This window comes from Macaca mulatta, chromosome 10 (assembly GCF_049350105.2).
Source record: "Macaca mulatta isolate MMU2019108-1 chromosome 10, T2T-MMU8v2.0, whole genome shotgun sequence".
Taxonomy (NCBI): Eukaryota; Metazoa; Chordata; class Mammalia; order Primates; family Cercopithecidae; genus Macaca; species Macaca mulatta.
In genome coordinates, this window is record NC_133415.1 from 621,499 (window position 1) to 631,597 (window position 10,099).

Consider the following 10,099-nt stretch of genomic DNA (forward strand, 5'->3'; position numbering starts at 1 on the left):
ACCACAAAACACTGTGCAGACCAAAGGGAACGCCCATGGTCAGCTCACGGTTCTGACCCAGGTGACTGCTGATGTGTTACGGAACAGTCAGCCCACAGCAGGTAGGTCAAGTTGAGCTGGTGTCCTGCATGAGGGCTGATCCATTCCATTCGTGTTGCCAATTGTTTCAATAGCGTCTCATGCACCCCACTGGTGAGGAAGGAATTAGCACCCTATGTTTACTGGCACCGTTAAACACATAACATCTATTACTAAACAGATAAGCCAGACATCAGTTATTAATTACATACAGGAGGATGGTGTAAGCTCCCACAGGCCCAAACAGGGATTAACTTGAGCGCAGAGAGTGGTATAACATTAAAAAAGTGAGGATATTCCTTTTTTTTTTTTTTTTTTTGACACAGAATCTCGCTCTCTCACCCTTGCTGAAGTGCAGTGGTGTGATCTCGGCGCACTGCAAGCTCCGTCTCCCGGGTAAAATGTATGTACTTAGGAATTAATACCAACTCATTATTAGCAAAAAATAAATATCTTTACATCAAGAGTAGTTTTTCATTTAATAAAAATAGGTGGGATGTGTATAATGGACAAGGGATAATCAAAATTTGCCATATGAGGCTAGTAAGACAATCCCAAGAATTCACAATCATTATTCACTGGTCCATTAATCACAGGACAACACATACAAATGAAACTTACCTGACCGGGTGCAGTGGCTCATGCCTGTAATCCCAGCACTTTGAGAGGCTGAGGCAGGCAAATCATGAGGTCAGGAGTTCAAGACCAGCCTAGCCAACATGGTGAAACCCTGTCTCTACTAAAAATACAAAGAATTAGCTGGATGTAGTGGCGTTTACCTGTAGTCCCAGCTACTTGGAAGGCCGAGGCAGGAGAATCGCTTAAACCCAGGGGGCAGAGGTTGCAGTGAGCCGAGATCGCACCACTGCACTCCAGCCTGGGCAACAGCGTGAGACTCCATCTCAAAAAGAAATAATAATGAAATAAAAAAATTAAACTTACCTACATATTAGAAAAACGTCCAAATTCAACCATGAATCCAGCACATTATCAAATGAATAGACAAAAATTCTACCAACAGACTTAAGAAAATATCATTATCTATGAAATTCAAGTACTACTGCTTAAAGAACATTTACAGAACTCTCACCTCAAGGTTTCCCTGCAAAACAAGGTGAAATGCATACTCAAGACTCTTTAAGAATGGGCCACTGATAAAAACAACATACTTGTAACTTGTGTAACATTTCATAGATTTTTTTCAAGCACTGCACGATAATTAATTTGCATCAGGCTTTCCAAATTAGAAAAGCTTCACTTATAGAACTTCTTTCCAGTGGGAGTTTTTACACGGCTTTTCAAGTAAATGTTAAAACTGAAACTATTCTTGCAGTTTCTAAACTGTTAGTTTTAATCCTGTGTACGTTCTTGTATTTACAAGGTCCAGCCAGCTACAGCGTGCATTTTCATATGTCCTGGAGTGGGTATGAGAGAAATGAAACACTCAAACATTTTGGACATTCATAGGGTTTTTCTCAGGATTGAGCTGATGTCTTCAAATGGAACTAATACAACCGAAGGCCTTACCATAAATTTAAATTCAAAAGCCTTTTCTCCACTCTGAGCCCTCCCAAATCTTCAGGAAAATCTGAAGGCTTGACCACATTTCCTACATTCTTAAGGTTTCTCTGCAGTGTGAGCTCTTTCATGTTTATGAGGGAATGGGAAAGAGTAAATGTTTTACCACATTTCTTACATTCAAGGGGCTTTATTTATTTATTTATTTTTGAGATGGAGTCTCACTCTGTCGCCAGGCTGGAGTGCAGTGGCACAATCTCGGCTCCCTGCAACCTCCGCCTCCTGGGTTCAAGTGATTCTCCTGCCTCAGCCTCCTGAGTAGCTGGGATTACAAGCATATGCTACCACATCCAGCTATTTTTGTATTTTTAGTAGAGACGAGGTTTTACCATGTTGGCCAGGATGGTCTCGATCTCCTGACCTCGTGATCCGCATGCACAGGGCTTCCCCCCAACCCCCCCTGGCCTTTTATGTCCTTGAAAAAGAACTAAGACAACTGAAATGTGCCACCATGCCCAGCTAATTATTTTCTGTTTTTGTTTTGAGACGGAGTCTCGCTCTGTCGCCCAGGCTGGAGTGCAGTGGTGTGATCTCGGCTCACTGCAAGCTCCGCCTCCTGGGTTCACGCCATTCTCCTGCCTCAGCCTCCCAAGTAGCTGGCGTAAGCCACCGAGCCCGGCATTATTTTATTTTTTGTAGAGACGGTTTCACCACGATGCCCAGGTTGTTTCACATTATTTTAATCCAGGCTGGTTATGAACTCCTGGGCTCAAGCAATACACACACCTTGGCCTCCCAAAGTGCTGGGATTATAGGCTGAGTCACTGCACCCAACCTCTATATCATGACTTCTTTAGTGGCGCATAAGGTAACTGGAACGAGTGTGTAGGCTTTACCGCATCTCTTACATTCATAAGGTTTTTCTCCAGTATGAATTCTTTCGTGGAGGTGAAGGGAACTGAGGCGACTGAAGGCTTGGTCACATTGTTTACATTCATAGGGTTTCTCTCCAGTATGAGTACTTCTATGGTTACAAAGGGAACTCAAATGACTAAAGGCTTTGCCACATTGTTTACATTCATAGGGTCTCTCTCCAGTATGAATGCTTCCATGGTCATGAAGGGAAGTGGAACAGCTGAAGGCTTTATCACATTTGGTACATCTCTCTCCAGTGTGAGTCCTTTCATGCATCTTAAAACAAGAAAATCTGTGTGTTTTCCCACATTCCTTACATTCGCAGGGTTTCTCTCCAGTGTGAGTTCGTCCATGTATTAGACAAGAACCGGAAACAGTGAACGCTTTACCACATTGTTTACATTTATAGGGTTTTTCTCCTGTGTGAGTTCTCTGATGTCTTTCAACTGAATTGAGAAAATGAAAAGCTTTCCCACATATCGTACATTTATAAGCTGGATTTCCACTGTGCATTATCCTGTGTCTTCTAACACCTGGAACAGAAACCAAGAGTTTCCCACACTGGTCACATTTATATTGCTTCTCTCCATATGGTTTGTATCCTGAGTGAGCTAGGATGTGCCTATTAAGGAGGGAATGATGTACAAAGACTTTTCCACAAATACTGCATTCACATTGTTTTAATCCAGTAGAAATGTTCTCATTCAGATCAAGATTTGGAATGTGGCTGACAGCTTGTCCATACTGACTACCCTCTTTGCTTTCACGCAGTCTCTGTGCCATATGATTTCTGTAAAAAAAATGACAAGCACATTATTATTGGTTGGTGTAATAACTTTCTACTCATTCATAGGTCTTCGACTTACACTGCTACCAATACTAGGGAAAATGCATTTTTGTTTTGTTTTGTTTTTGTTTTTGTGCCATGACTGAATTATTTGAAAGTAAATGGGCTACTACTGAAAACACAGCTACCACCTGCATGGCTATGACCAAAATAGTAACATTCATATACACAATTTTGTAATACTATTTTCAAGTAAACTGTTTTCCAAACACTGACTGCAACACTGATGCACGTTACATTTTGGGTGAAATTTTTCTAAAAGGAAATGAATTTCTAGTGACTCTTATTTGCTTTGATTGCTTGTTTTTAAATTCATTACATGCTAAGATTCCATTAGAGGACTTTATTTCCTCTCCTCGGTGCAAATTATCTTGTATCTTTCCCAAGTTTTTTGAAGTGATCTTCAATATTCTGGTCTTTCCATTTTTTCCTAAAATGCAGATGCCCAAAATTATCATGAATTATTTCAAACTATAGAAACATTACTAGATTTCATGTTCATTGTACACAGTGCCCATGCCTGATTTATTCACCAAATCATTCCCTTGCCCCATTCCAAATCACAAATAGCACTGATGATAGGGAAATACTTCTGTAATTAAGTGAAATGTGTTGTCATTCTTACCCACAGAAGCCAGGTTCCTGTAGGTTTCCTGCATCACTTCTCTGTAGAGATTCTTCTGAGAAGAATCTAGCAAAGCCCATTCCTGCTGGGTAAAGTTCACAGCCACATCCTCAAAAGCCACAGAGTCCTAGAACATTCCACACATGTGGATAGAAGGATGAGTGAGACTGAGAGCACTGGGAATGTATACTCAATTCATAAGCTGTTTACATGATTCTAAAATTTCCAAGCATTTATTCTATGACTTGTCACAACTCTTACTCTGTTCACACATACTCCCTCCCACACAGCAGTACTAACGCTAGAATTGAACTATTCAAAAAGGCAACAGCAAAGTAGAAACACCCATCTCATTAGAGAATCCAGGGAATAAGATTACGATATGCTGCTAGGAGTTACCTTTTAACTTCACTTTGTACATTTCTAGTATCTGTCATACTAAAGTCCTACCTGATGTGCATAAGTGAGTTAATATTATCAGTCCTGAGACTACTTATTCTTAAAAATGCCTGCTCGCAAATTTCAATCTTTGTTTGTATTAGGAACTTACATTTTGAAAGGGATTCCACTAACCCAAGTACTAAGAATGACTCACTGCATCTAAATGGCTTATGCAGTATATTTTCCAAAACTTCTTCTGCTGAAAGTCTATTATTTTGTGTCACTGCAGTGGTGCTTAGGGAACCAGACACAAAAACACAGTCTGAACACTAAGTGTTCAATGAATTTCCCTGATAGACAATATTTTACATGTGCTGTCACTTGTTAACTGTGAAAGTGAACCCATTCCACGTGTATACGCCAAGAGAGAATAGGCTTATTAAATTTAATTGAGTAGTAAATAAAACCAATAATTGATATTTAACAATACTAATACAACAATTTTTCAAATTTCTATTGCACAATATCAAGGCAGAAAGGAATAAGAGTAAATAGGACACATGCTTTTTAAAATGACATTAATGTCACCACTTCCAGATGCTATTCCTATGAAACCACATAAATTCCCAAATCAGGTGGTTTTAGGCAAGAAAAACTACTCTTTCATATGTAGTAAAAATGACCAATGTCTAATCATTTTTAGTCATCTAAAAAAAGAGTGATGGCTTGTCTAACATACTTCTAAGATTTTCAAACAAAAATATTCAGGACAGCACAGTGTTAGCAGAGAGATGAGCAAGCAGACCAAAGGAAAAAAAAGTCTTAATGACCCAGCATCTATATGGAAAGTTGAGGAATGATAGAGTAGGCACTATAGAATAGAAAAATAAATTACATGCACTTTAAAATATGAGGCAAACCAGGCTGGCATCTACTTGGGAAAATGCATTGCATTCTTCTCTATTCCATGAACAATAATCATCTTATTATATATTCAAATACAAAAGATAAAACCAGAATACTTTCAGAAGTCACAGAAAGATTTTTTTTTTAACGAAGGATTAGGCAGAATTTTTTTTATGTAAGAAAAAAGTGATAAAGGAACAGACAAACTCAAACATATTAAAATTTAGGGAATAAAAAGAAAATAGAGTGGGCCAGGCGTCGTGGCTTACGCCTGTAATCCCAGCACCTTGGGAGGCTGAGGCAGGGGATCACCTGAGGTCAGGAGGTTGAGACTAGCCTGGCCAACATGGCAAAAATCCCGTCTTTTTGTTGTTTGTTTGTTTGTTTATTTGTTTTTGAGATGGAGTCTCGCATTGTCCCTTGGGCTGGGGTGCAGTGGCAAGATCTTGGCTCACTGCAACCTCCACCTCCCGGGTTCAAGCAATTCTCTTGCCTCAGCCTCCCGAGTAGCTGGGATTACAGGTGCCTGCCACCATGCTCAGCTAATTTTTTCGTATTTTTAGTAGAGACAGGGTTTCACCATGTTGGCCAGGCTGCTCTGGAACTCCTGACCTCATGATCCTACCACCTTGGCCTCCCAAAGGGCTGGGATTACAGGCATAAGCCACTGTGCCAGGCCTAAAACCCTGTGTTTACTAAAAATATGAAAATTAGCTAGGTGTGGTGGTGGGTGCCTATAATCCCAGTTACTCAAGAGGCTGACACAGGAGAATCACTTGAACTCGGGAGGCGGAGGTTGCAGTAAGCAGAGATGGCGCCACTGCACTCCAGCCAGGCTACAGAGCAAGACAGCATCTCCAAAAAACAAAAAACAACACTCAGACACCCAGATAAGAGGATACACATGTGGCCACTGTCATAAATTCTTCACCAAGCTACAAGAGGGGAACTGACATTTTGGTGAATCTTTATAAATCATCAATTTATCTATCACACTTTTATTTCACCAGTAGCATTTACAAAGCTAAGTCCTACAATTCCATTTGAAATTACCCTTAAAAAGAACAGAACTTTAAAACTTACTACACTCACTCTGGGGAAGAAATAAATACGAATTTTTAGCAAATGAAATACATCATTTTACCTAGCCTCTTTGGAAATAGTATTTTTATCTTTCAAGCTGTACTGACAAAATGTATCTTACAGTCCGTGAAAACCTGAAACTCAAATAAGAGGACAAGCCTTTTCAAGGTAACAAACTCAGGGAGAGGCAGTGCTGACTCCAACGCAGACCTTTCTAAGTGTCAGGGCAGGCCATTCTATCCCTTAGGACACCCATCTTGTTCAGTAAAGTACTCAATGACCACCTAGGAGGCACTGGCACTGCTCTTTGTACTCCTGTGTGCCTTAAGTGCATTTTAATATTCAGGTTCTTGCGCATCCTCTCTGGGGTGGGTTTTCCTTGTCCTTTGGGACGGTTTTTCTCTCTTCACAAGTCTGAGACAAGCTAGAGAGCAGAAATCATTTCTGCCTTTTCCTCTCAATATCAGCATCCAATTGGCAAACCATCAATGTGTCTTCGAGGAATAAAAACTCAGGCTGGAGGAATAATTTTAATGACCTAACATTGTAGGTCATGACATTACATTGTATTGTCCATTAATTTTAATGTCCTAAAATTTTAATGACCCTAAGGGGTCACCATTTTAGATGAAACTATACCAGGAGATTCCTCTAAGGCCAAGAGCATCCAGCTGCTCCCCTGAGAGACTCTACCCCCTACCTCAGGCTGTCCTTGGGGATGAGATGACCCCGGGGCTGATACTCACTAGACCCTCCAATAGACATGGCCACTGTGGGTATCCTGGGTCATCCCCAGACAGTTCTAAAATGCCAGGACTAGGAAAAGACAGGAGAGTGGCTGAGGACACAACACCCTGTCAGGTTTTCATGGGGGGACCTCAACCTAAAGACATTTTGGTAATATGTACACTTAGGAAAGATGAAAAGAAGAGAGGCACAAAGATTTTTTTTACAGTAGAGTGTCAGATGATTTATTCTCCGCTTTCCTCTCATGTAAAATGTTTGGAAACAGAAAAATATTTTGGCCAAGGTGCCTCACACCTGTAATCCCGGCGCTTTAGGAGGCCGAGGAGGGTGATCAATTAAGGTCAGGAGTTCAAAACCAACCTAGCCAACATGGCGAAACCCTGTCTCTACTAAACATACAAAAATTAGCTGGATGTGGTGGTGGCGCCTATAAGCCCAGCTACTTGGGAGGCTGAGGCAGGAGAATCGCTTGAACCCGGGAGTCAGAGGTTGCAGTGAGCTGAGACTGCACCATTGCACTCCAGCCTGGCGACAGGGTGAGACTCTGTCTCAAAAAAAAAGAAAAAAAAATATATATATATGTGTGTGTATATATGTGTATATATATGTATATATATGTGTGTGTATATATATGTATGGTTTGCTTCCTCATTCACCTTATCAAAGCCTCTCATTTACGCCCCTCCCGTGGACCCCAAACCACAAACCATGACTGCGGTACTCGGTTTATGAATCGCGTTTGCTCAAACACGCTGTTTAACGTTTTAACAAAGCCTCAGGTTAATTTTAGGGGGAGAAAGGTGGGACCGGAAGCTCCATGAACCACAGCTCCTCCCACGCTGGAACCCCGCACACCGGGTCGGGCTCTCCCGGATCACCCTCCCGTGGTCACCGCACTACCTGGGTGGGGGGGCGCGGGGTTCCGGAGAGGGCTCCGGCCAGCAGAAGTGGCGCCCACAGGTACAGACAGGACGCAGGGGTCCCGCTGCCCGCCCGGCCCGGCCCTGCACAGAAGGGGACTGAGGCCCGGCTGCGCCGCCGCGACTCGGTCCGCAGGTTCCGCAGCCCATGGCTGGTTCCAGCAGGTTTCACCCAGCCCTCTTCCCCACTTCCGGAAGCCAGGCGCAGTCCACTCACCGTTCCTCGGCTTCCCGGGTGTCCCGGCGTCAGCTAAGGATGTCCCAACACCCGCAGGTCACAGGGTGGCCGAGGCTGCTGCAGAGCCACCGGGCCTCCCAGAACCAGGAAGTAGCAGCGGAGACTCACAGGAAGAGTCTACGGTGGCGAAGGCGAGACAAAGCGCCCGCCAGCCGGATCCCGGAAGCCGCCCTCTCCTTTCCGGCGGTGCGCCTGATTGACGGGTCCCCACCCCAGCTCCCTGATTGTCTGGGGCTTCAGGCCCCGCCCCCTCAGGCCCAGAGTGACAGGAGATTGCGATCTCACGTGAGGCTGGATGAGGCCAGAATGACCGTTTTGGCCTAGCGGTTTATAGGGGGTGCGTCCTTCCTGCGCTGGGATCTGACCACGCAAGGAGGACATTCGCATTTAACCTTGTATACAAGATTATAGCTATTTTGCATAATAAGATATAAAATTGCAAGCAATATAATGGCAATTCTGTAACTGCCCAGTGGGTTCACCTTGCCCGCTACCTCGACGGAGCTGGTTTCTCAAGACGGGGGGAATAGCAATAGAGAAGGAGTAATTCACGCAGAGTCGGCTGTGCGGGAGACCGGAGATTTGATTTTTATTTTATTTTATTTTATTTTATTATTTCTGAAACAGAGTCTTGCTCTGTCGCCCAGGCTGGAGTGCAGCCTCGGAGTTCTATGATTATTCAAATCAGTCGCCCTGAGCATTTGGGGATAAGAGTATTTAGAAAGTCTATTTTGCCAAGGTTGGGGATGCTTGTGCATGACACAGCCTCAGGATGTCCTGATGACAGTTGCCCAAGGTGGTCAGAGCACAGCTTGGTTTTGTTGGAGATAAATGCTCGGTGATGCAAAGTGAAACCAGCACTTAAGCAAAAGTTTTCTCAGCAACGCAATTTACCTCTGCGGAAGCGTGCTGCTCCCATCAATCACAATCGCAAGAGCACACGGAACAAAGGAAAGCAGGGGCTTTTATTCCTAACGCAATCCCTACCTCTGGCATGGGCTGGGGCCAGACCTCAAGATCTAAACTGACCCCGTTGGCTATTTGTGAATACTTTCCCAAATAAGGAAGGGAGAAGGGAGTCGTGAGTTACAACGGTGGGACGTGTGGTTTGGAAGGGAGAAATGGGTGCAGAGCAGGTAACCAAGGGAACAGATGTGAGTGATTGGTTAGAACTGACGGGGGGGAAGGTTGTTTACAGTAACTAAGGGCAAGGAGGCATGGAGAACAAGAAAGTTGCGTTCGAGAACAAAACACAAGAATGTTAACTTGCCAAACCTTGGAAGAGAAACTGACTGTATCTGACAGTTTTACACATTTTAGGGAGACAGGAGACATCAATCAACATATGTAAGACGAACACTGGTTTGATCCGGTACAACTTGAAGTAAAAGTGGGTCAACTCAAAGCCAGGAAGGGGCTTCCAGGTCACAGGTAGGTGAGAGAGGAACGGTTGCATTCTTCTGAATTTCTGATGAGCCTTTCCAAAGGAGGCAATAAGATATGCATTCTTCTCAGCCAGCAGCGGATGACTTTGAATAGAATGGGAGGCAGGTTTGCCCAAAGCAGTTCCCAGATTGACTTTTCCCTTTATCTTAGTGATTTGGGGGGCCCAAAATATTTTCCTTTCCAATTTCCCCCTTTTCTTTTAAAAATATTTTGGAGAAAGCATTTTAGAAGAAAATCAGTCTCTGGTGGCAGGTTTTGTCTAATTTCTCAAGGAGTAGCTGGGATTACAGGCGCGTGAAACCCCGCCTGGCTAATTTTTTTTTTTTTTGGTAGAAACCGGGGTCTCCCTCGGTTGCCCAGGCTGGTCTCTGGTGCCCAAGGCGGGGATCCCCATA

At 43.4% G+C, this 10,099-nt stretch overlaps 1 protein-coding gene across 1 annotated transcript; it reads right to left on the reverse strand.

Moving 5' to 3' along the window:
* Positions 1–2,320: 2,320 nt before the first annotated feature.
* On the reverse strand, positions 2,321–8,433 carry LOC144331586 (uncharacterized). The gene is made up of 3 exons (XM_077949152.1): positions 8,238–8,433; positions 3,984–4,110; positions 2,321–3,301 (listed from the first exon to the last, which is right to left on the reverse strand). The coding sequence occupies exons 2-3, from the start codon at positions 4,061–4,063 to the stop codon at positions 2,434–2,436; spliced, it is 948 nt and encodes a 315-aa protein (XP_077805278.1). The 5' UTR covers positions 4,064–4,110; positions 8,238–8,433; the 3' UTR covers positions 2,321–2,433.
* Between the last annotated feature and the right edge of the window lie 1,666 nt (positions 8,434–10,099).